Below are 26,182 nucleotides of genomic sequence, written 5' to 3'. Positions count from 1 at the left end.
GAAAAATCTGAAGTTTAAACTGACTCACAAAAATACCTCGTGGTACATTTCCCCTTCTAATGCAACCTCTTAAATCTTACCTTTTCTTCTAAACTTAATTGGCTTTTATTTCCAGCTGTTATCTCCTTTCTAGATGTTTGAACTAGTGGTTTTGAGCACAGGACCAGAAGCCTGGAACTCCTGGATTTTAACATTGGCCATTACTCTTCCCTTGCCTTGGGCAAGTCATTTAAGTTCTTTGCCTTTGTTTTTTCATCTGTAAAGCTGGGGGGGGGTGGGGGCGGGGGGGGGGCGTGTGATAATAATACTTACCTACCTCACAGGGGTTTTGTGAGGATCAACTAGTAAATGTTTGTAAAGTGCTTTAAAGGCATGATAGAAGTATTACAAGGTTTTTACAGCAAAATCACTCTTTTTTTTTTTTTTACATTGTTTGCTTGTGTGGAGGGAGATAACCTTTTTTTTTTTTTTTTAATGATTAAAGCCATCAGACACTCGGATCCTAAATAACAGAAGTTGATGGAGATTCAGTTACTCATACTCTTCTGTCTTTATGCTAGTTTCCTTCTCCTGCTCTTCCTTATATAGTTATGCTAGTGTTGCTACAGGTCACACGTCGTACTTTTAGATAAGCGTCAAACTTGACTGAAGTACTTTGAGCTTGCTGCTTCTTTCACCAGATCACCAAATCAGAATCAGTTTGTGTACTTTTCCCTGCCTTTAAATTCAGTTTTTGATGATGTCATCCTTCAAGTGGACACATCTTTTCCTGCCATCAGGAAGGGGGAGGTGGCGGTGTGTAATTCCAGAGAGGGGACTGTAATATGAAGAACCTTGCCACTTTATGCTGCTGCTCCAGGGATGAAGGGCAGACTAGCTTTCTGTTTCCTTCCCTGAATTAATTTCAGTGTGTTACCAGTAACACTTGAAATGCAGTGTCTCTTTTAGTCCACGATATACAGAATCATCGAATACTTTGGGTTGGAAGGGACCTTTAAAGGTCATCTAGTCCAACCCCCCTGCAGTGAGCAGGGACATCTTCAGCTAGATCAGGTTGCTCAAAGCCCCGTCCAGCCTCACCTTGAATGTTTCCAGGGATGGGGCATCTACCACCTCTCTGAGCAACCTGTTCCAGTGTTTAACCACCCTCATTGTAGAAAAATTTTTTCCTTGTATCTAGTTGTAAATGTACTCTCTTTTAGTTTAAAACCATTACCCCTTGTCCTACCGCCACAAGCCCTGCTAAAAACTCTGTCCCTGTCTTTCTTATAGGCCCCCTTTAAGTACGGAAAGGCTGCTATAAGGTCTCCCCGGAACCTTCTCTTCTCCAGGCTGAACAACCCCAACTCTCAGCCTTTCTTCACAGGAGAGGTGTTCCATCCCGCAGATCATCTTCGTGGCCCTCCTCTGGACCCACTCCAACAGGTCCATGTCTTTCTTGTGCTGAGGGCTCCAGAGCTGGACGCAGTACTCCAGGTGGGGTCTCACCAGAGCAGAGTGGAGGGGCAGAATCACCTCCCTTGACCTGCTGGCCATGCTTCTTTTGATGCAGCCCAGGATACATACAGTTGGTACCCCTTCTCTGCAGGGCTGCTCTCAATCCCTTCATCCGCCAGCCTGTATTGATACTGGGGATTGCACTGACCCAGGTGCAGGACTGTCACCTGCCAATAAAACGTAGGAACAGAGGGAATGTCAGTAGATGCTGCTTGTGTATATGCCTTACAGCTCTCCCAGAATGTCTCTGGGAGGGTGGTGGGGAAAGAGGTTTTCATTGGGTAAATCCCACAGCTGTCAGGGAACCTCTGCTGCTTTCTCCCCTCTCCAATCACATGGTCGCTGTTTCTTCTTTCTTGGATGTGTGTCTCAGGGATGTGCATATGAGCCCATGCCTTTTGGAATTTGGCCTTTGAAATATCAATAATATGGTTTCTGTACCTGAAACCTTCCTATCTGACACTCCCTGGTCCTCTCTGTCCTGCATTGCTCCCCATGGCCTTAGGAACATCTCTCCACCGTTGCCATATGCCACCCTCTCCGTCTCTTGCCAGTACTCAAGGTGAAACGCATACAGTGATTCTGCAGAGAAAGAAGCTGAAATGATGCATGTGCACCTGTAGGATTTACACACATACGTATCTTGGATTTCTGCCGCACCCTGTCTAGAACATGCAGAATATCTGATGCACAATGCTTTTTCTTTCTCATCTAGAAAGCAGAACAAACAGCAGTATGACTCTGCTGATGGTAATTCTGTAATGTTTACTTTGAATTAAATGCTAAGTATTTTCCCCAAAGAACCAAAAAAAACACCTTCTAACAAAAGTAACCAAATGTAATCTCTCTGGGGGCGGGGGGAGGGAAGGGGAGGAGGAGAAGCAGTGACAGGGGAGCGTTCTGATCTATTTTAATCTCCACCGCTTGGATGGAGATACGAAATGCTGCTTTGAGTTCCACAAACATAAGGGATTATGTTTACAAAGGTAAATGCCTTCTACCTGTTCAGGAAACTGGCTAAGGGTGGGCATCAGATGTTTGGCGAGTTTCTCTTCATTGCAAACAAGTTAATGGGAGAAGGGTGTGTCTGGAAGAGGAATGGAGAAATAGATTCATTTCATAAAGTCTTCTTGGGTAAAATAATGCCACCTTCCTTTCTCCTTACAAAACGGAGGGAGGAGGTTGCAGAACAGAAAATCAGTGATGTCCAAAACGGCTGGATTAGAAAAGGCAGCTTTTCTACTTTGCACATAAATAGGTAACAGGAAGGTACAGCTAAAGTCCTCTTGCCTGAAACCAAACACTGTCCCCCAGAAGCAGACGTTGTAATAATAAAAATAGTGGCTGCGTGTATATTGATGCTATTTGCAAGTTACCTGTAAGTGTTTATTTTTTTTTTCTTATACTTGAAACGCTTCACTCTTACCGTAGCTCTGGTTGCTCCCCTCCTTCTCTAGTGTGTGCTAAAGAGAGACACAGGACAAACAGGGAGAACATAGAGGAGATGACACAATGTCTTGCATATCCAGGTTTCATCATCATTTCCATCCCGTACGCTCGCAGGTGTTTGAACTTCCTTAAGGGGTTTTCCATGGACACAGAAACTCAGCACTTCAGAAGGTGCTCTGGTATGGCTGGCTGCCCCCCCTCCTCCTCCTTTTCTATATTTTACTTTTAGTATAGTGGTACTTAAAATCACTGGTTCACTTAAAAAGAAAAAAAAACCAACAACAATAAAATGTTTAAACTCTACTAATGTACAAATAAGCTGAAATGTTGCATTTTATGTGTATTTTTGCCATAGCAGGTACTGTATTTCTCATGCTGGATTTAGAGAAAAAAGAAAAAAAAAAAAAACAAAACAAAAGGGTGATGTTTTATTGGAGTGTGACAAGAGTAATAAGGAATTAAGTCGTCGTCATTTCATTGAAACTGAGAGATGGTGTAATACTTATATAAGTTTTCTGAAGGTTTTTTTTTGGGCTTTTAAACAGCTTTTTTTGTTTTTATTTTTATTTTTTGAAAGATATGATTGTATTATGTGCAACTCAGTTGCTTACATTATAACTACAAAATATTTTTGGGTTCCTGGAAAAAAAAAAAAAAAAGAAAAAGACTAATAAATGTGTTTGGCTGCTAAGCATTTAATAGTCGTGTTTTCTGCACCTTTCTCTGCCGCTCTGCCCTCGCCGCCATCTTCCCTCCCGGCACCTGCGGCACCGCCTCCCCCGCGCTGGGCCCGCGCCGCCGTATTCCGCGCCGGGGGCGGGGCCTTCTCACGACAGCGGGGCGGGGCCGCCGCCCGCCCTTATCCCGCGCTGCCGGCGGTCGCCCTACCCTGGGCGGTCCCCATCGCTCTGCACCTCCGCGCCGCCGCTGCCATGGCGACCCCCGGCGCCGAGGAGGACGTGCTGGCGCGTTACCGCTCTCCGCTGGTGTCGCGATACGCCAGTGCCGAGATGGGCTTCAACTTCAGCGAGAGGAAGAAGTTCGGCACATGGCGCCGCCTCTGGCTCTACCTCGCCCAGGCTGAGAAGGTAACGGCGGGACGGGGCCGCCTCCGTGCCCTGGCGGGGGACAGGGGCTGGGCCCGGGGCGGGGGGCTGCCGCGGCGGAGCGTCTTGGCGCCCCCGTCCCGCTTCCCTTCAGTGACCCCTCAGGGCTCTGGCGGAGGACCACCGGTTACCGGCGGGTGTGAGGGGTCAGAGGGGCCCTGGGCGGGGGGTCGCTGCTGGAGCCGCTCGCCGCCCGTTTTCTTTGCGCGCGTCGCTCCCTGGGTGCCTGCGGGGCGGGAGCCGGCGATCACCGCCCGTCCGCTTTCCCGGAGCTGCCTTGGGAAACGAGAGCGAGCAGCGCCCGGGCTCTGCCCGGGGTCAGTGGGAGAAAACTGACCAGAACAGCCTTCAGGCGCCCCTTCGCGTGTTCCGGGGGGGAAACGTGCAAGCTCCGTTTCAGTTTTACACAACCCTCTGTACACAGCCCGTCCACGTACCTTTTAACCCCCCAGCAAATCACCTCTTCTTGTCTCAGACCCTCCCCCGTGCACTTTTGCCTTCTTTGTGAAATCAGTTTTGTAAGAGCTTTGCTAAGCAGTTTTTGTGGATGGTGGGGGGTGGTTGCCTTCTGAGCAAACATCAGCGGCCTTCTCCGGGGCTTGGCTGTTTGCTTTTCAGGAGGTGTGACTGATGAGACCTGCTCTCTTGTTCAATCAGATTGCTGTCAGCCTGTGTCAGCTGGACCACCCCATGCATCTGCAGCCAGTTGTTTTTACATAGCCCTTATTTTGGAGATAAGTTTACTTTTGGCTGAAGTGAGTAGAACAGCTGCCCCAGAAATGCTTAGGGCATTTCTGACGGACCGAGCGCCACAAAAAAACCCTGATGGCACAAAAGATTGGTATCAATTCAGCTATTAGGAAGCAGAGACTGAGAGTATGTCCATATGACTGTGAGCTGTTGTGTTAGTAGAGCCTATGGAGTTAACATTTTTAAAATGTAGTTTAAGCTAAACCTTCTTACTTAGAATTTGGTCCAAATAAGGGGTTTGCGTACATTATTGCTACTTAGTTGAGACACAGTCACTTTTTATGATGCACTAACTTGACTTCTTGTGACTGAGAGGAAGACTGGTATCAGGTTTTTGACAGTGAAAACGCTGTAATATGTTCCCGAAAAACAAACCAATCACACAAAATCACTCTGCCTTCTGACAAGGATAGCTTTCGGACTCAATAGTTGCCCATTTGTTTTTTGCAGAGTCCTTCAGTTTCCATTTTCGAAGTACTGGGGTTGTTAGGAAGCAAAATCCAAGCACTAGGTCTGGCTGTTACTGTAAGGGCAGAGAAGCACCATGCTGGAGAATGACCAAGCAGTGCATAGTGTTGTTAATGTGTTCCCTCTCCATTCAAGGATCATACCACTACAGTGGCCTCATCAATAGTATGCTGCTCCAAACGTGATGTTTTAAAAGCTGAAGATATAATTATACAGCTGTGTTAAATAGGAGTCGTCTATCTGAAATACCATGTGCTAGGTATCGTCACAGTTGAGACGCTGGAGTGAGCAGACTGCAAATTTCATCCAGTATAGGAAGTGTCAATACCAAGAATGCATGCTTAAGGAGTTTTGCATGTTCAAAGCATGATAATTTAAACACTGTTGTATCAATTTCAGCAGATAATCATCAATCATCACCTTTTCTACTGTTCAAGAACAAAATGTTCAAGAACTTTGCACATCTTGCCCAACAGGAGAAAGCAAGCTGCTGAAAGAACCTGTGAGACTTCTAGGTTTCCAGTCCTGAGCCCTGAATTTGGGGTTCATCTGTCTCTTGACCCTTGCTTTCCCTCCCACTGCCACCATAGAGTTTTGTTCCCAGAAAGCAGAGACAGATCTTGCAATTTCTTGAGCACCCTCTTTGTAGTGGGAAGAGGGAGACTACTATTTTTATCTGTCTCTTCGTTCCAAAGAAGTTTGTCTTCTGATGTCAACTCTGGACTGAAAGAGGAAGAGTCAGCTACTTTCAGCACCTGTTAGCTCTGTCAATGATCAGTTAGTTATAGATATAAGCAGTTTCCTCAGGTTCCTTATTGAAGATACATGCTATTTCTTTTGGGGTACATTAAAAAAAAAGTAATGAATGAGCTATGGGCAATATTTACTCCAGTAGTATACTCACTATCCTGACTATCTTCCAAGCCTCTACAGTCATTCCAGAAGCCTATTTTGCAGTGAATTAGAATATTAGGAATTTCTAACCAAAGTTTTTCCGAAAGTTGCAGGAAAGTAGTAAAAGAGGGGATGTGCAGTTCAGTGATAAAGTTTTAGGTGAAGTACAGGGCCAGGCAAATGGTTTCCTTCAATATTCAAATTTTTGAGTAGTCCACTTGGAATATGTGAAGTAAGAACTAAAAAATTATTTCACTTGAAACTGAATTAGACAGAAAATCTTTACAGTTGGTATTTTGTTCCTTACAGCAGACAATGGACAAGAAGGAGCTTGAAAGAGGAGACTCAGCAAAATGTGTGATAAGTAAAAGATAGCTCCTTAAATGAATCTTTTCCCAACTGACAGTCATTAAAGTTTGGGTTAAGAGCTGAAGCGTGAGTTCATACCCATCCCAAAATTCTAGGGTTTTTCTTTGAACAAAAATTCGTTTGTATTATGCTACCTCTATTAATACCTCATTTTTTTTTTTAATCTTGAGCTCTTGACCTAAACAATATGTTATTTGAAAGAGAAGTATAAATTTCATGGAGCTCTTCTTTCTAGCAGAAGTAGCTTTGACATCCTGCAGCATCAAACTGACTAATAAAATGTTCTTGCATGTGTGCAATCTGAATGTTTTCTCCCTTATAAGAGCCTGTAGCAGCCCTCGATCTATTTTTTTTGTCCAACTTAAGTTTCATTCTTTTTCTGTTGTGGGTTCTTTATTAGATGAGCAGTCCAGTGTTCTCATTCTGTTTGCAGGAGACGTTCCATGTCATCTGCCTGCTCTGCTCTGCCGTTTAGGAATAGGGATGAATGACGAGTCATAGTTGTTACAGTGGCACATCAGAGTGTTGGAACAGCCTCGGAGGAATGACACCTTAAAAGCACAATCCAGAGAGCACATCACTGACCTTTAGTGCTTTGGAAAAAACCCTGTGTTCTCCCTCCAGTAGTTTTCCTACTTAGTTTTCTTAGGTAGACAGGTTTGAAGGATGTTCAGTTGCTTTCTTACTGAGGTACTGTCAATATCAGCAAAAACTCACAGGGAAGAGGCTTCATGTGATGTTTGTGCACACATGAGAACAGCATTTGCCTTGGCACTAGCCTACCTTGCATGTATTCCTATGACAGGTAGTCCCTTTTCTTGGGGATTGTTTCTTTCCTCTCTGTATGGCTGTCAATGACTGCATACTGTGGTCGGCTTTTCCCAATGGATCATGGATGCGTTGAGATTTTAATCTTGGCGCTAGAGCGTGTTGCCTACTGAGTTGCCTGTGTGCTTTCAGGCAGTTACGGTCTCTATCAGTACACCTCAAAGACAGCAGTCTGGGGCCGGGTACTTTTCCTCATTTATCTGGATGCTCATGGTTGTGTATACACTTGCAGCATAGTGTTTTAAGTTGTATGGGTACTAATTATCTGATGAGGACCTTGGAGACACATCTGCTTCACTTGCTGTCTTCTCTAGTTCCAGATGCCACATCTGCAAAACATTTCTTCAGCCAGTTTGATTTTGAACAGAAGCAGCTTTAGAAATACTTTGTATCCTTGAAGCTTCCTGGCAGGTGACTTCTAACTACTAAGGCACAAGACAATAGCATTTTCATTTGGAAAAGGCAGTAATACCAAGTTCATTGTGAGACTTTTAAACTCTCGGTATCAGGAAAATATATTTTTCTGAGCTTAGCTTGTGCAAGTGTAGAGCTGCGCAAGAGTTATACCAGTGTATAATTCTGTGGTTTGATATCTTACTCTGTTTTTAAGTCAACTTGCTGAAAAGGTTTAGCAGAATTTTTCACCATGAACTAGAAGCATTTATCTCCTGCTTCCAGATCAAGTAACTGATTTCCCAAGTTTCCAGATTCAGATTGAGATAAAGTACTTCAGGACTTTTGGAAAGGTACAAACGTATGTACCTTTCCGTATGTTTTAAGACCGCTGTTTACAGTTGAGTAGGTCTAGTTGTGGTCCAAAGAGTTCTTCCAGGCACAAGCTATCTAGGCACATGGTAGCTGGATTGTTCTTTACGCAAAGGGTAAATGTCATTAAAAGAAGTCAAAACTATACGATTTTTATATCACTTTTCCCCACCTGACTAATTTTTGTAGTTGTCACAGGGATGTTACGTGATTGAGGAAAGTATGAAGCCCAAGAGGAACATCTAAGCACGAACACTGTCCTATCATGTTGGAAAAGGTTGGAGAACTCTAGAATGAAAGCGTTTGCTGTTACAGCTCTTGATTATGCCAAATTGCCATGCCTCCGTGAGATGTCATATGGGAGTAAATTATCTGAACAGCTTCTGTCTCAATTTGAGTTGTCTCTTAAAGACAAAAAGAAATAGAAAGTTCTTTTCCCCTTGCAGTCACTTGGGCTTCCTATCACAGATGAGCAGATACGGGAGATGGAAGCTAATCTGGACAACATTGACTTCAAGATGGCAGCGGAGGAAGAGAAGAAGCTGCGTCACGATGTGATGGCCCACGTTCACACCTTTGCCCACTGCTGTCCAAAAGCTGCAGCCATCATTCACCTTGGAGCAACTTCCTGTTACGTAGGGGATAATACGGTAATAAAGTATTTTCCATTTCCTGCCTGCAGAGCTGGGCGAAACAAAGCTACAGTTGCTTACTTGATAGCTCTTTATAAAATAATATTGAATAGATTTTTCAGACATTTTTATTATTTTTACTGTTGAAGTTAATTCCCCTTTATCCTAGCTACCCTAGGAAGGCAAGCTCCTCCTGCCTTCTTTCTTTTGATATGAAGCAAGATCTGTCTGGAAACTAACAGTTCCCTAAGCTGTGCTTGCACGTTAAATATTCGAGGACATAAGAGATTGTGAGTTGCAAACGCATGTAGACTCGTGTGAACTGTCAGTTATGCCAAGAGTTCACTGACTTACAAAACACGCCACTTTTGATATAGACAGCCCATGAGCTTTCAACTGCTGCTTGGAACCCCTGTATTAATTCAGGGTAAATAAAGCTTTTCGGTGTCCAGGAGAATGGATATGTGTGTTAAGTGAAAAAGGAAGTACCACTGTTCTGCAGAACTGTAAAATGTTTGGGGAGAACCTGTCTAGAACTGAATGCAAGCTAAAGCCTAATTTCTAAGTACTTACTGCTGTTCGCCTGTGTCCAAGTCATTGCAACGTCACAACTGCTTTTGTCGTACAAGACGCTGCTGCGTGATTATTTCTACCCTACTTCATTGCAAGCCTGTTTGGCTTTTAGGTAGTGCTATCTTCCTTGTGACACTTGCACCTAGCTGTACCTCAGTCTCAAAAGGAGTAAAGACAACTGCTGCCTGATCAGTCCACTTACTTTCCTGCTGTCTTTAGTCTACAGTGCCTGCATTTCCCACTTGGGATGTATGATTTAGTCTGTCATTCCATGGGCATCAGGAGTATCTCAAAATAATTGTTCATACCCAGTCAGTGGAAATAGGTCTTCTACTGCCCGGGATGACTTTCTGTGGATAGTATAGAAGGAGCAATGACGGATCCAGCGTTTTTGTCATAAGCAAGTTCACTGCAAGTTCTGATATAAGAAGGAAAGCAGAGCTTTCATTTTTAAGAAGAGACTTTTGAGCAGCCAAAGCGATTTTAATTATCTGTGTCTTCTCTGAGAGAAGCCATTATGTCTGGTCCTTCAGACATGGCCCAAACTTCCTTTCTTTGCTTCTTTCAGGATCTGATTGTCCTCCGTGATGGGTTTAACCTGCTGCTACCCAAGGTGAGAAGGCAGTTGTGCATAGTGTCTCAGAATTGGGTAGCGCTGATGTCCTGTGAACAGCCTGTGTTTAACTTGGATTTTCCTAAGCCTTGCTGGGAAGCTAGAAGGAGCTGTCTGTTTGGGTTATTCTCAAGAAAGTGAACTAAAGTTATCTTCCTTTCCTTTGTCAAGACTCCCCAAAGTTTCTTTGCTCACCATGGGAATTATAAGCAACTCCTTGTTTATCTGTGCCACAGGTACTTGTTTCAGAAAACAACTGTGTTTGCTTTCAGAGTCAGCTTAGGCATCCCCTTAACTGTATTCCTAGAAGTGTGTCAGCATTCAAGAAGCTGTATAATACAATTTTCTGAGGTCAAATATAGTGGGAGTGTAGTACACCCAGGTCAGATAGTGTTGTCTGTCTGACGTGAATGTGTTGGCACTGAATTTGCCCTGGACTATACATATCTCAATTATACCTCAAGCAACTTCACTTCTGACCAATTCCAGGAATAAAGAAAATAGCCAGGGATAAACTAACTGCAAGATTAGGCTGGGCACAAGGATTAGACTAGTTTGAGCTACGAAACTCAGTCCAACCACTTATATCATCTCTTTTGTAGCAAGCCAAAATTATGTGCATGCCCTGAAAAAATGAAACACACCATATTCTACAATTAGAGGTGTGTGTTCAAGGACTGCACAGTTGTTTTTTCCCTCCCCTTTTTCTCACAGTGTGGTTGTGCTTAAGCATGCTAGCCTCTGCTCTGGGATTTTTTTTTTCCTCTCATTCTGCCTCTCTTCTATCCTTCCTGCATCCGTCAGCTCGCAAGGGTGATCAGCCGGCTGGCCGACTTTGCTGAGAAGTATGCTGACCTGCCTACTCTGGGCTTCACTCACTACCAGTAAGTAGCCATCAGCCTTTGCTTTCCTTTTGTCGGCTGTGCTTTGGTTAAATTGACCTGCTGCTGCTTGCTGTCATCCTTCTTTTTCCCATCTCTGACCAGTGGCAGCTGGTACTGCTGGACATCAATAAGACATTGGTGGTGGTTCAGAAAAGGGAGCATGTGCCTCACTCCAGGCTTGTCTCAGGAAACTGAACTGTTGCTTTGACTAGCTGTCAGCGGTTGTTTTAACACAGCTTCCTAAGGAACGACTTCCTGGCGAACATAGATGCGTGTATTCTGGGCTGTTTCAAAAAGCATGACTGGGAATTGCAGTAAGCCTGTCTTCCAGCCACTTTTTCTTCATGTTTGTTTTTCTGTCAACTGCAGCTTAGAAAGGTTTGTTACTGGCTACTTGCTACTACAGCTACTCTGTCACTATAGCTGAAGCTTTCTTCTGAAGTGATGATTCAGGATCCATCAGTTTTCATACAGCCCTGTTTGGATCCCTGGGAAGAACCAGGAGGAATTTCTTCTGTATAACAGGACGATACTGTTTTCTGTCTCTTGGGAAACTTACATTTCTTGTGCAGCACTTCTGACATCGACCGTGGATAGGACAGGATAGAATAGGACAGGATAGGATTTTTTAGGCAGACTACTGAGTGAAAGGACTACGAGATCTGGATGGGTCTGTTGTTGGGGTAGATTAATCTGCTGCTTCATGAAGACAGTTTGCTTTCAGAGGCGTTAAACTGTGCATCTCAAGGTAAGCCTGGATCTGCTGCCCTGGTGATATGTAACACCAGAGCCAGGGAAATTAAGCACAGGTCATGTCAGACTTAATGTCTGGCACTTTAAAAATTCTCCTGAAGGAGAGTGGGAGCATCAGGTCAGGTCTCTGATTAATCGTCTTGCTGTATATGCCATGTCAGTTCAGTCAACTCTAGTCCTAGGTCCCTCTTCGTCTGCAGCTTTTCAGAGGAGTATTCTCTGGGCTCAGTTTTATCTTGGCTTTTGGAAGGCGTACAAAGGAGTATTCAAGAAGCATATGCAAGGTGAAGTCATCAAAACTAAGGTGACAAAGACATTGATACCTTGGCCTTTTCTGTGTCCTTTGTCAGCAGGGCTTCTGCCCCATTTACGAACAGGTCCATGTTTTCCCTAGCCTTCCCTTTGCTGCTTACATGCTTGCAGAGGCCTTTCTTGTTGCCTTTCACATCCCACATCAGATTAAACTGCAGGTGGGCTTTGGCTTTCCTAGCCCCATCCCTGCAGTGTTGGGCAGTTTCTTTGTATTCCTTCTGGATCGCCCCATTCTGCTTCCACATCTTGCATGCTTCCTTTTTATGTCTGAGCTTAATCAGGAGCACTTTGTTCGTATGCATATGCTTTTTTGAAATAGTATAGAGGTTGCCTTTGGAGTTCGTGTGGATAATTTGAAAATCTCTGTATAATATCCCCATTTTCTCCTCAAAGCTTTTGCAGGGGGACAGTGTGGTTGAAGCTTGCAGATACTTATTTCAAGGTGGAGGTCTTACAAAAAACCTTGGCTAACAGTATTGTTAATCCCTGCATGTTTGCCCAGAGGCCGAGGAATGCGTTCTCATAAATAAAAAGGAACAGTCCCTTAGAGGAATCATTTAAAATCACAACACGTATGCAGATGCTTCTGCACGGAGACATTCACACCGGTGAGCTATATATTAGCCAGGATGTCCCCTGTGCCCTGGGCGAGCAGAATTAGGGTGTGGGATAGCTGCACCGCCCGTGTCTCCCAGCCCCTTGGCTTCTCCCCTCTGCGGGCAGAGCTCCGGGCGCGGCGCGGCCCGCGGGCCGGCAGGGGGCGCCCTCCGCCAGCGGAGCGGGCCCGCGAAGGCGCCTCATTGCACCGAGTGAGGCTTTTCCGCGTGACAGAGCTCTGGAAAAACGCGGTGAAACCCCTTCTAGGTACTCTGACTTGTGGGCCTCCGGTCAGTCTTATTTAAGAAACTCTCAAAAAATGTAGTGAAACACCTTCAGATACCCATTCTCACTTATTTCTTAGTCCCCTCACACATACAGAAACGACAATTACTGTTTTCTCTTGATGTAATTACATCTAATTCCTGAAAAGAATTATCATATCTTCAGTACCATTGATATATATGGTATATATGTGCTGTCACATTTTCCTGTGTGCTGTGGTTTTACCCCAGCCGGCAACTAAGCCCCACACAGTTGCTCACTCACGCCCAGTGGGATCGAGGAGAGAATCAGAAGAGTAAAAGTGAGAAAACTCTTGGGTTGATATAAAGACAGTTTAATAGGTAAAGGAAAAGCCGTGCACACAAGCAAAGCGTAACAAGGAATTCATTCACTGCTTCCCATGGGCAGGCAGGTGTTCAGCCACCCACAGGAAAGCAGGGCTCCATCCTACGTAACGGTTAATTGGCAAGACAAACGCCATCGCTCCCAACATCCCCCCCTTCCTTCTTCTTCCCCCAGCTTTATATGCTGAGCATGACGTCACATGGTATGGGATATCCCTTTGGTCAGTTGGGGTCAGCTGTCCCAGCTGTGCCCCCTCCCAACTTCTTGTGCACCCCCAGCCTACTCACTGGTGGGGTGGTGTGAGGAGCAGAAAAGGCCTTGACTCTGTGTCAGCGCTGCTCAGCAATAACCAAAACATCCCTGTATTATCGACACTGTTTCAGCACAAATCCAAAACACAGCTCCATACCAGCCACCATGAAGAAAATTAACCCTATCCCAGCCAAAAGCAGCACACTGCATAGGCCAGATCTTTTTAATTTCTGCTCAGAGGAGTCAGAGAGACAGCCTGCAAGGAGGTCTTGACAGTAGACTCATCAGGAAAGTGTGGTCCTTCTGAGTTACTGTGCAAATTGTCAATGAGTAACACACTGTTCTTGGTTGTTTCAGACCTGCACAGCTCACCACTGTGGGGAAACGCTGCTGCTTATGGATCAGGACTTGTGCATGGACCTGCAGAACCTGGAGCGGGCTCGGGATGACCTGCGCTTTCGGGGTGTAAAAGGCACCACTGGCACTCAAGCCAGCTTCTTGCAGCTCTTTGAGGGAGACCATAGTAAAGTAAGTCAGCCCAGGGCATAGACTTCCAGTCTTTGCAGTTCTCCCCTCTGGAATGCTGTTCTGTTTTGGGGAACATGGAGATTCTGGCATCAATTCACAAGGGCACTGTGATCCCTCTGGGGCCCACTGACAAGGCCCTGTGTGCAAGTGAGCAGAATTTGGGGAGGGGGTGCTTCCCAGCAAGTATCACATTTGTTGACAGTAAACTGAGAAAAGCAAAGGATCCTTTTTGCTGTTGCTGACCTTCCTGAGTTGTTGCATTCTGAGCTCTGTTTGTTTTGGTTTTTTTTCTTCACCCTGAGGTTGAAGAGCTGGACAGATTAGTGACTGCAAAGGCAGGATTTAAGCGGTATGTAACAAGTGTGACTCCTGCTGTCCATGTTGGCCCGGATTCCCCTAGCTGCCAAACTGACATCTGTGCTGCTGTTGACTTATCTCCCTTTGCCATCTTCCATTCCCAGTAGAAGCTTCCTGCAGGAAACTTCACCTCCTAAATAGGCCACTGCTACTTGTTTCCCTGTCAAAGTACGGCTGTCTATTTTCCCTCTGCTTTTTTCTCTCCCATCTGCATGCTGCCCAAAACTGACAGCCTGAATCCAAAGCTGGTCTCATCAGGGCAGAATGACAACCCACCACTTTAAGAGCCACGTCACTCCTTGCTCAGAGTCTCGCAGCACAGTTGTATCTGTCTGGAGAACTCAACTTCTGTGCTTATTTTTAGAGCTTATATGGTCACAGGGCAAACCTATAGTCGCAAGGTGGATATTGAAGTCCTGTCTGTGCTGGCCAGTCTGGGGGCATCTGTACACAAGGTGAGTGCCCTACTTGTATATATCGGGAAGAGGGGGAAACATTTTAGATCTCGAAGAGAAGGTGCTCATGGTGCAGAATGCTCTTCTCAAGAAATATTAATTGGTGTTCCTTGTTCAGCTGTTCTCTTTGTGATCGTGTAAATTCACCTCTGTGTACATGCCTAGTAATCAAACCTCAAAGATCTTAAGACCAGTGGCAAATAAAGCAAGTTTACTGAGCAAATTCTAAGATGGGTTAACAAATCCCACGCCAGATATTAGTCTAATCTATGCTAAATTGATGCAATTAGAGTAAATGTCTTTCCTAGTGGTGTAGAGGAGTTTTTAAATTTCACCGTTTGCTCCTAGTTAATTGCTTCTCTGATAATGGTGTTATTCTCTCTGTCCTTGTGGATTCTTTTCATTGATTTATCTCGGTTCCCTCCTGCCTCCTTGTCTTGGGCTAAAGTGATCTGTGGTATTTTCTTCTGTTTTAGTTTTGTAGGTTGGCTGGTTCAATAAGCACAAATTATCTGTGTTTGCAAATCACTGTGTAATTTTTTTATGCTCCCTCCTGGTCTGTCTTCCAGTCCCTGCAAACATTTGCCCTTCCTGGAGTCCTGTTCCATTGTAATACAGCAGACATGCTTTTTTCCTTATGTTTTCTTGACTGAGATTTTTAGGCCAGGAAGTATGATTGCAGTGTCAATTTTTTTGTCAAATTTTTCGTTGTCTCTCCAGTTTACTTCTCAGACACAGATGCAAACACTTCTCCAAGAACACTAATAGAAGTAGATATTCGTGTGTGTTAGTTTGGTTCTGTTTGTTAATTTCTTGGGCTTTTTTCTAGATTTGTACTGACATTCGTCTTTTGGCCAACCTGAAGGAGATAGAGGAACCTTTTGAGAAAGACCAGATTGGTAAGGGATGGAAGACATTTCTTGGACCAGTGTGTGTATCTTTTCCTTTATGTTGGTGCAGCCTTTTAAGCAAACTTAGAAATGTCACTGACAGAAGTTGCTTTGAGTTAACTGAGGTTTGACATTGTTAGTATTTTGAGTCCTTTTTAAAGAAAAAAAAAAATGCACTTTACCCAAAGGTTTCTGGATATTAAGAAATTAAAATCAGATTTGTATTTCTGCACTTCCTGGGTTTGGGGGGAGAGCAGAAGCAGTCACGTATTCCCCATAGAGGAAGACTTGGGTCTGAGGAGTGATTAGTGTTTTCCATTCCTCATGAAGCTACCTGGAGCTGTAGGTTTTCAGCTTGACTCAGCATTTTGTTCTTTATAAACAGACAAATTTGGAACAATGAAACTAGGCTGGACCCTTGCCAAAGTTGCCATAGGTAACCTAGAGAGATGGTGCTAAATACTACATTAAAAATTAAGTTTGTTTGTTCTTTTTATGTGGTAGTACTTCTTCTGTTTTGCAGAATTGCAAAATGTCTTCTCACTTTTTTTCTTCCCACATTTGGATGTTTCTAATCTGAAGGGGAAGTGTGGTGGTGTCATTTTCTTTATTCCATTTTGTCCTTAGAAAATAAGTTTTCAGGCTTATTCAAAAATATGATTCCTCACATTTGTCTTATCTGAGGGAGGACCTTCATCTCTTCTTCCTGAATGCACTATTTCTATGTCCTGTTTCCATCACTTTTTTCTCCTTTCACAGGTTCAAGTGCTATGCCTTACAAGAGGAATCCAATGCGTTCAGAACGCTGCTGCAGCCTGGCTCGACACCTGATGACTCTGGTGCTTGATCCCCTCCAAACAGCCTCTGTGCAGTGGTTTGAGCGAACGTTGGATGACAGTGCCAACAGGTTTGTTTAGATCATGCAATGCAGCAATTTCAGAAGGTGTGGTGCAGGAAGGTCTTTTGATGTATTTAGAAAATACTATTTTTAAACTAAAACCGCAAGTTACCACCTTGATGAGAAGCAGTCTCAATAGAATCTAGAGACTACAGACTGGTTTCCTCTCTAAGATCAGATCAAAACTGTTAGGTTTTTTTAACGTCAAGATCTTCTGCAAAGTAAACCAGCAGAGAGAGGGAGGGATGCAGAAGCCATGGTAATAAATTGCTCTTGTTCTCACAGAATCACAGAATGTTAGGGATTGGAAGGGACCTTGAAAGATCATCTAGTCCAATCCCCCTGCCGGAGCAGGATTACCTAGACCATATCACACAGGAACGCGTCGAGGCGGGTTTTGAATGTCTCCAGAGAAGGAGACTCCACAACCTCTCTGAGCAACCTGTTCCAGTGTTCGGTTACCCTCACCGTAAAGAAGTTTTTCCTCATATTTATGCAGAACCTCCTGTGTTCCAGCTTGCACCCGTTGCCCCTTGTCCTGTCAAGGGATGTCACTGAGAAGAGCCTGGCTTCATCCTCGTGACACTTGCCCTTTACATATTTATAAACATTAATGAGGTCACCCCTCAGTCTCCTCTTCTCTAAGCTAAAGAGACCCAGCTCCCTCAGCCTCTCCTCATAAGGGAGATGTTCCACTCCCTTAATCATCTTCGTGGCTCTGCGCTGGACTCTCTCTAGCAGTTCGCTGTCCTTCTTGAACTGAGGGGCCCAGAACTGGACACAATATTCCAGATGCGGCCTCACCAGGGCAGAGTAGAGGGGGAGGAGAACCTCTCTCGACCTGCTGACCACACCCCTTCTAATACACCCCAGGATGCCATTGGCCTTCTTGGCCACAAGGGCACACTGCTGGCTCATGGTCATCCTGCTGTCCACTAGGACCCCCAGGTCCCTTTCCCCTACGCTGCTCTCCAACAGGTCTGTCCCCAACTTGTACTGGTACATGGGGTTGTTCTTGCCCAGATGCAGGACTCTACACTTGCCCTTGTTATATTTCATTAAGTTTCTCCCCGCCCAACTCTCCAGCATGTCCAGGTCCCTCTGAATGGCTGCGCAGCCTTCCGATGTGTCAGCCACTCCTCCCAGTTTTGTGTCATCAGCGAACTTGCTGACAGCGCACTCTATTCCCTCATCCAAGTCATTAATGAATATATTGAATAGAACTGGTCCCAGTACCGACCCTTGCGGAACTCCGCTAGACACAGGCCTCCAACTGGACTCTGTCCCATTGACCACCACTCTCTGGCTTCTTTCCTTCAGCCACTTCACAATTCACCTCACTACCCGATCATCCAGACCACACTTCCTCAGTTTAGCTGCGATGATGCTGTGGGAGACCGTGTCAAACACTTTACTGAAATCGAGATAGACCACATCCACAGCTTTACCATCATCTATCCACTGGGTTATGTCCTCATAAAAGGCTATCCAGTTGGTTAAGCATGACTTCCCCTTGGTGAAGCCATGTTGAGTGCCCCTAATGATCCCCCTATCCTTGATGTGCCTAGAGACAGCACCAAGGACAAGTTGTTCCATTACCTTTCCGGGGATGGAGGTGAGGCTGACCGTTCTATAGTTACCCGGGTCCTCCTTCTTGCCCTTTTTGAAGACTGGAGTGACATTCGCTTTCCTCCAGTCCTCAGGCACCTCTCCCATTGCCCACGACTTAGCAAAGATGATGGAGAGTGGCCTAGCAATGACTTCCGCCAGCTCCCTCAGCACCCGCAGGTGCATCCCATCAGGGCCCATGGATTTATGGATGTCCAGGTTGCTTAATTGGTCCCTGACCCAGCCCTCATCAACCAAGACAGATTCCTCCTCTATCCTGACTTCTTCTGGGGCCTCAGAGGTCCGGGGCTCCTCAGGACAGCCTCCAACAGTATAGACAGAGGCAAAGAAGGCATTCAGTAACTCCGCCTTCTTTTTATCCTCTGTCTCCAGGGCCCCCACCTCATTCATCAGTGGGCCTACATTGTCTCTAGTGTTGGTTTTACCTGCAATGTATTTGAAGAAGCCCTTTCTGTTGTCCTTGACCTCTCTTGCAAGGTTTAATTCCAAGGAGGCCTTAGCTTTCCTAGTTGCCTCCCTACATCCTCTGACAACCGACTTATATTCCTCCCAAGTGGCCAGCCCCTCCTTCCATGATCTGTACACCCTCTTCTTCCACTTGAGTTTGCCCAGCAGTTCCCTGTTTAACCATGCAGGTCTCCTGGTACCCTTCCTTGACTTCCTACCTGCTGGGATGCTCTGATCTTGAGCTCGGAAGAAGCAGTCCTTGAATGCTAACCAACTATCTTGAGCCCCCTTACCTTCTAGTACCCTGTCCCATGGGATTTCCCCTAGCAATTGCTTGAGAAGGCCAAAGTTGGCCCTACTGAAGTCCAGGGTTGTGATTTTGCTAGCTATTCTGTTCCTGCCACATGAGATCCTGAACTCTACCATCTCATGGTCACTACAACCAAGGCTGCCCTCAACCTTCACCGCTTCAACCAGACCCTCCTTGTTAGTGAGGATAAGATCCAGCAACACTCCTCTCCTAGTTGGCTCATCCACCATTTGCATCAGAAAGTTATCATCAACGCACTGGAGGAACCTCCTGGACTGAGGATGGCTGGCTGAGTAGGCCTCCCAGCAAATATCAGGGTAGTTGAAATCCCCCACAACAACCAGGCCCTGTAATTGCGAGACTGCTCTCAGCTTGCCTGTAGAAGGCCTCATCACCCTCCTCATCCTGATCCGGTGGCCTGTAATAGACACCCACAACAGTATCACCGCTGCCAGCCTGCCCCTTAATTTGCACCCACAAACTCTCAACTCGCTCCTGATCCACCCCTGGACAGAACTCAATACATTCTAGCTGCTCACTCACATAAAGAGCAACTCCACCACCTCTCCTTAGCGGCCTGTCTTTCCTGAACAGGACATAGCCATCCATGACCACATTCCAGTCATGCGAGGTGACCCACCAAGTCTCTGTAATTGCCACTAGATCATAGCCCCCTGACCGAACACGGATTTCCAACTCCTGTTTATTCCCCATGCTGCGTGCATTGGTGTACAGGCACTTCAGGGAGCGAGCTGAGCTCGCTAGTCTTCCTGTTTCAACAGCACGCTATAGCAGTTCTTACATTTCTCAAATTTTCCTCCCTGTTTTGAATGTGTTTTTGACCCTGCTCCTCTTCGCTTCTTAAAGAATAATTCAACATTTTATCTGTAATCCCTTAACCCTCCAAATAATCTAAAAAAACTTATTTTCATCTCTTTGTAGAGTGTTGTTCTTTACAAGTAGTTCAGATCCTAAAGACAGAGCACAAACATTATTTTTTTAAGTAATGTTTCATAAAAACTTGTGCAGGTCTTTTAGATATTGCTCAGCAAACTTTGCTTTGTTTTCTGATTCTTCATTATGATCATTTTGAGATGAGCAAAAGTTATCTACAATTATTTTCAAGTAAATTATAGCAGTTAAATTTAATGCTTCTGTCTTCCAGTTAGTACTAAATTTGCATAAAGCTCATATTTACCTTTGAAACGTTTTAGTTTCAAAGTAGTCTGCTGTTGATGAATTTCATCTGCTAAAATCTTAGAAATTGTTAGATTTCTAAGGTGTGGGGCTTTTGGAACAATGAACAACAGCAGTTTTGGCTATAGACTAGTGTTCAGGTTGTTGATGAGAACGTTATTTTTAAAATGTCTCCACAAACATAATGTCTGCATAAAATTTCATGAAAGAATAGAAGATTTTTTTTCCCAAAAGGACTTTACTCCACAGCTGCTAGTCTTGTTAAGAAAAGAGCTACATAGGCAGCTGCAAACAATGTAAATTTAAGAAATTGAATATTGGTTGATAGGGTGTGTTTATTTCCCAACAGCTACCAAGTGTTGAGAGATGTACTGGAATGTTTCACATTTTATTTTCACCTCATCTAATAGAAAGGGTCATTTGTCCACTTCATAATCCAATTAAAAAATTCTGTGCCTTGGATTTTCCTTGTTGAAGCTATAGTGTTTTGAAAGGAGAGCAAGCCAGAGAAAATGCAATCAACCTCCAAAATAGCCAAGTCCTTTTGAAGACAGTGTGATAGAATTGGGGACCTTAAATGTAGCACAAGGTTCAAGTACTAGTGTATTTTAAAAGATCACAGTTTAGAATGAGCCAGGCACTGCTGCCACAGATGGGTGAGGCTGTAACTGCTGCACTGTGACACAGAGCCTTTTGCCTGGTCCAGCCCAATCCCCACTAGTCCTCTCCTTTCTCTTCTTTCCTTTTTGTCATTCTTTTTTGTCAGGAGCCTCCTTTGTGACCAGGAGCTGGTCTCTTGGAGGAAGCCCCCACCAAATGCATGGATCGCTTTGAAAGTTCCCCACCAAGCACAGCCAGGCACAGCATGACAGTGCAGCACATCTTACTCCTGGAGAGTAGGATCAGTAGAGAGGGCAAGACAGAACACAGGCAAGGGCAGTCTCATGTGTTTGCTAGCTCTGTAAATCGCTGCCCTCTTTCCTAGCTGTGTAATCATTGAATTATCTTGGAGCTTTCCATGTGCGCCTTTACCCTTTCTCTTCCTCTCCCTCCCGTTCTCTACTCATTAAAAAAAAAACACAAAAACACAACCCTTACGTCTCCCCAGCTTGAGAGCTACTGCTGTAAGATGTTCTTTAGCTTTCCTGGTTGTAACCTTTAAGCAACAAGAAGCACCTATAAGGAGAACAGTTCCAGCTTTAGGGCCACAGTAATGCTATTTACAGAATTCTTTACAGAAACTAAAGATCTGGATCTGCGGTAGACTGGAATATGACTTGTATTGCTAACTGGGGCCCTGGGTATGTGTGTTTCATAGGCGTGTGTGCCTGGCTGAGGCTTTCCTCACAGCTGACATCATTCTGAGTACACTGCAGAATATCTCCGAGGGACTTGTGGTATATCCAAAGGTAAAGCAGTAGGTACTGTGTGCAGTGTTTCATCCTTGATAATGCTGCAGCTATGCTCAAGTGTATCAAAACCTCCACTCAAAGGATTACATTTTTATCTGTTACTTCAAAAAATAGTTTTCTGAATTTTGCTCGCCATTCTCACTATATTCTGTTTGCAGGACAGACATGAAAGGGTACTTGTTGAAGCCAAAAGGTAGTAAATTAAAAAATTCTCAAAAAGAATATTTTTCCCTGAACTGCACGATGGATCTGTAGAACTTGCCGCCAAAAGATACTGTCAAGGCAGATCTCGTACTGTCCTGTAACTTACCTACAGGTTGAAAAAAAAATTAATTTGTACATCTTTTCCACAGTAATGTCCCCTACAAGATATAGATTCTAAGTATTATCAGCTTCAATACCTGGATTTCCATAGCTAAGTTCAAAAAGAAATATTATCTTTGCATCATTGTCCAGTCCTGGAGATTTAAAGGGAGAGAAAAACTTCACTGGGAGTCCCAGTTGTCTACAGAATTGCTGTAATGCTGGATTTTTTTTTCTATTTGTTTTGTTTTGTTTAAGGTGATTGAGAGGAGGATCGGGCAGGAGCTGCCATTCATGGCCACAGAGAATATAATCATGGCGATGGTGAAAGCAGGGGGCAATCGTCAGGTACAAATGCAGTCAAAAATACCTTTGTTTGCTGCCTGGCATTTCACTCCTGAGAAACAAAAGTACCTGGGCTCTTGTCCTGACCATCTCACCTTTCTTTGTTCTCCATGTACTCCCACAGTTACTAATATTACCCTGGTGCTGCAAAGCCAGTCTCTGCTCTCTGAGGAGAGAGCAGTTATGGAGATCCATAGTTACTGTTAGGAACACTGTGTGTTTGAGCTAATCTGGCTGGCTGTGCTGGAGAAGAGAGAGACCTATTTTTATAGTAGATACTAGTAGGCATTTTCCTTTTGTAAATGTTTAAAGGAACTTGGAACACAGGCCAGGCTTTTTTAAATGGAACATGTTGGCAGTTGGCTACCTTATAAATTAAAAGAACGAATCAGTGCTCTTAACAAAAAAACAAGTAAGACCATTCTGAACCATTCATTCATGTGTCACTTCCCTAATTCAGTGTAGTGCTTTTTATTATTAACTTTGTTTGTGGCCCTTCATTCAGTTTTCTGTGTTCAAGCAAATTGAAATTAAATGTTTTCCTTAGTAAATAAATCGAGACATAATTAGATTATATTTCCTTATCATTTAATTTTGCAATTCAGTTTAAAACTGATAATCAAATTTACATCTTAATAAAACAGCTTATTTTCACTTACCTTTAGATAGTAATTTTTCCTTCTATGATTATTTCCACATCAGGGACAGATGTTAAACTTGGAAGATAGTAATAGCGGAAGGGTTTGCTAGAAGCTTTGAGCAGGGATATGTGGTTCTAGTTCTCTGAAACACTTGTGGCAACTCACCTGTGATGTTAGTCAGGAAACATCCTTCCCTCCCCCCTGTCCCTGTGTCTCTGATGCTTGTCACTGGGTCAGTCAGTAAGCATCCTAACTAAAGGTATTAAGGGTCACATCATGTGGATAAGTTTCGTTATCTTTTCAGCTGGTTCTCTTTCTCAAGTATCCCGTACTTCCTTAAACAGTCCTTTGCATTTTGATGAGATTGAAGAGTGAATTTCATTTGTGTTTGTTATTGGCCTACCTTCTTTCTGGTCCTGTTTAATTACAAATCTATAGAGATTAGTATACATATAAAATCTGTTCTTATTCACATTAGTATGTTCTGTTTTCATGTGCTGGGAACTCCAGAACATTACATTTTCTATGCTTTCCCACCTCACAGCATAGCAACTCACTTCCTTTCCCCACCATTGAACAGTTCCCTCCTCTAAACATCCAGAAGACAGATGTGTTCACCTGAGGCAGGTCAGTGCTGGAGCAAGATGGCCTTTAGATGGAGGAAACAAGGAACAGGAGATCATTTTCCTCTTAATTGAAGATAGATCAAGGATAATACATGTGAGGAGAAGATTCTTACATGGCTGTAGGTGGAACCACATGACTGTATTTTAGGGCCAGCATGGCAGCATCTGATTTAGCAGGTTGTCCCTGACTACAGCTGGGTTCCCTTGTTTTTACAGATGGATACTACAGGAAGTCAAGGGATTAGGAAGTGTTTCAGAAAAATTGTTATAAGGGTTTTGCCAGTCTTAATGCCATGTGAGGGTTCTTTGGGAGAAGAATGTCTTAAGGCCCTCAGGTTTGTAAGGTTTTCTTCCCTTCAGTCTGTCCTTACATAAGCCATGGTTTACATAGTCTCACTGCTCGTTAAGTTAGACAGGTTCTTTTCCCTTTTCCAAACCTGTAGAGGTTTTATGTTGTTGTGCTCCCATGACATTCCATACAGGGGTTGACTAGTGGTGAATAAGGAATTCCTGTATTTCAGTTCATAGAATGTATTGGGAACAGCTACTATAGTCTGTCTTTGGAAAAATCATGCAAGCAGGGAATAGAACAACTGAAAAAAAATCCTACAGTGACTCCTAGGAGTATTTGAGGAGTTTGAGGAAGCGTAAAGATTCCAGTAAGTTTGTGGTATAATTGAACAGGGACTGCATGCATCATTCAGACTGGTTTAGCCTCAAAGGGCAGATGTAGAAGGATGAACAAAAATCTTATTTTAATATAGTGGTATATGAAACACTGCAGTTCAAGCTGTCTCTCATTTGTATGCTGTCCAGTGCAGTACGCTTTGATGTTTCTCCCTCCCGCGCAAGTTAGCAGGATGAACATGTGTTGTCAGTAGCAATGGAATGACTTTTTTCTTTTCCCCTCCTCTTCCCCCTGCTCCTACAGGATTGCCATGAGAAGATTCGTGTTCTTTCCCAGCAAGCAGCTGCTGTTGTGAAACAGGAAGGGGGTGATAATGACTTAATTGCCCGTGTTCGTGCTGATCCTTACTTCAGCCCTATCCATAAAGAACTTGAAAGCCTGTTGGATCCCTCCTCCTTCACTGGACGTGCTCCTCAACAGGTAAAGTAGTGGAAAGAGGCTACAGGTGCTGCAGGTTGTAATGCAATGTGGTGTTTAATCCTTCATCCTCTTATGTCCCAGAGTGTACATATCGTGTACCTCTGCCCATACTACTAAGGCAGATACATTTCTCTCATTTGTTTTCCTTGGCTTTCTTGTCTTTCCTTGTGGGCCTCACATTTTTGACCCTGGATGTGTCAGACTGTTAGGTGTTTGTGTGAAACAGAGACCCCAGTGAGACAAGCAGGTCTGAATGAGGAGGAGAAGGGAACCCTTCCTTTTGCAAACTTTCTCTTTCCTGTCTTTCTTGAACAGGTGGCAAAGTTCCTGAAGGAGGAGGTTCGACCAGCGCTGATTCCATACCAAAGCAAGATGGGTGGGAAAATTGAGCTGGCACTTTAGGTATATTTTGCAAAGGTGTGTGGGTACAGGAAGATAATAAAAGCCTTATTGAACCAGGTCTGTTGACTGTGTCACGTTATTTTGGTTCTCTACAGTACATTGAACCCCCAGAGCTTACAGCCACCTTGATTCCAGATGGGCTTTTCATTCTTTGTCTGCTGTTTAATTAAGCCTCCATCTATTGCGTGCCAAGTTACTGAGAAACTCTCAATTGTGACAAGGTAACTTTATCACACTACCTTTCATTGGCCCCTTATAGAGCACTGCCAGCTGTTTAAAGAGCAATGCCAGGTGCTGCCTGACATTCACGTAAGACTTATTTGTTGAAGAGCAGGGGTAAGGGGAACTGAGCCCACTCCCATTTCCGTCTTATTTATCTGCTTTTAAATTTTTTCCACAGGTGTCTCGAAAGATGATAAAAGGTTGTCCTGGCTTTCAGAGTACTGTGATTTGGGCAACAAATAGGCCAAAAAGTAGGAATAATGAAAGGGAGAGGCCATGGAACTTCTTGGCTCATCAAACTGTTGGTCCTTCAGTGCTCCCTTGATGGTTTAATACTGTACCTGTGGCTCTGTAGCTTCTGAAAATCATATTTACAGGTGTGGGTTACAAACCAGCCATAGTGATTTACTTTTACAGGGCCTTTGCTGTAGATGCTTGATACTGAATGGCAGGTGGACTCTGGCATGTGAAAGTCATTCCCTACTGCAAGTAAGTTTTGTCTGATAAGGAAAGAAAAAAGATGTTGGAATTCATTGGATGCCAGAGAAATTCGAGAGCTTTGGTCTTATTTCTGACCCTGAATGTTTTGTTTGTATTGTTTGTGCTTTACTGTACATTCAGTACTGAACCATGCTCTTCTCCCTTTGACTTGAACTGGAATGATCCCCTTACCTCTTCTTCCAGTGCTGTTACATTACAGCCCATTTCTTTTGCTTGAGTGCAATAAAAAGCTCCCTCTTCCCTCTGTTATTTATTCAGACTCTTGAGAAATTACATGATCGGAATCACTTCATTCTTTTTTCAAGTGTGATTGCTGGAGAGAATTGCTGGAGAGAACTCATTGAAAGAAGCTACCGGCTCTCCTTGAGGCCATCATTGTTTAAAGAGGATTTCAAAATACAGTATGTTTTAATGAGGCTTGTCTATATTAAGTAGTCAGAGAAGTGGGAAGCTTCAAGGCCATGATCTCCCCTCATCTATATCGCTCTGGCTTTACTTTGCCTCTAGACTATGGCATTCAAAATGTCTCAAAATTTTTC

The 26,182-nt window shown here is 44.1% G+C and overlaps 1 protein-coding gene across 1 annotated transcript; it reads left to right on the top strand.

The window, feature by feature from the left end:
- The first annotated feature begins 3,791 nt into the window (after window positions 1–3,791).
- ADSL (adenylosuccinate lyase) lies at window positions 3,792–24,978 on the top strand. The gene is given in 14 exon segments (XM_068401497.1): window positions 3,792–4,034; window positions 8,573–8,776; window positions 9,900–9,944; window positions 10,749–10,828; window positions 13,730–13,770; window positions 13,773–13,900; window positions 14,203–14,249; window positions 14,622–14,712; window positions 15,542–15,611; window positions 16,362–16,509; window positions 21,402–21,492; window positions 22,057–22,146; window positions 24,342–24,518; window positions 24,834–24,978. Coding segments are annotated over 14 exon segments (1,455 nt in total). The 5' UTR covers window positions 3,792–3,878; the 3' UTR covers window positions 24,921–24,978.
- Window positions 24,979–26,182: the final 1,204 nt, after the last annotated feature.

This window comes from Nyctibius grandis, chromosome 5 (assembly GCF_013368605.1).
Source record: "Nyctibius grandis isolate bNycGra1 chromosome 5, bNycGra1.pri, whole genome shotgun sequence".
Classification (NCBI taxonomy): Eukaryota; Metazoa; Chordata; class Aves; order Nyctibiiformes; family Nyctibiidae; genus Nyctibius; species Nyctibius grandis.
The sequence above is the reverse complement of the archived record's forward strand: the minus strand, read 5'-3'. Positions and strand labels throughout refer to the sequence as shown.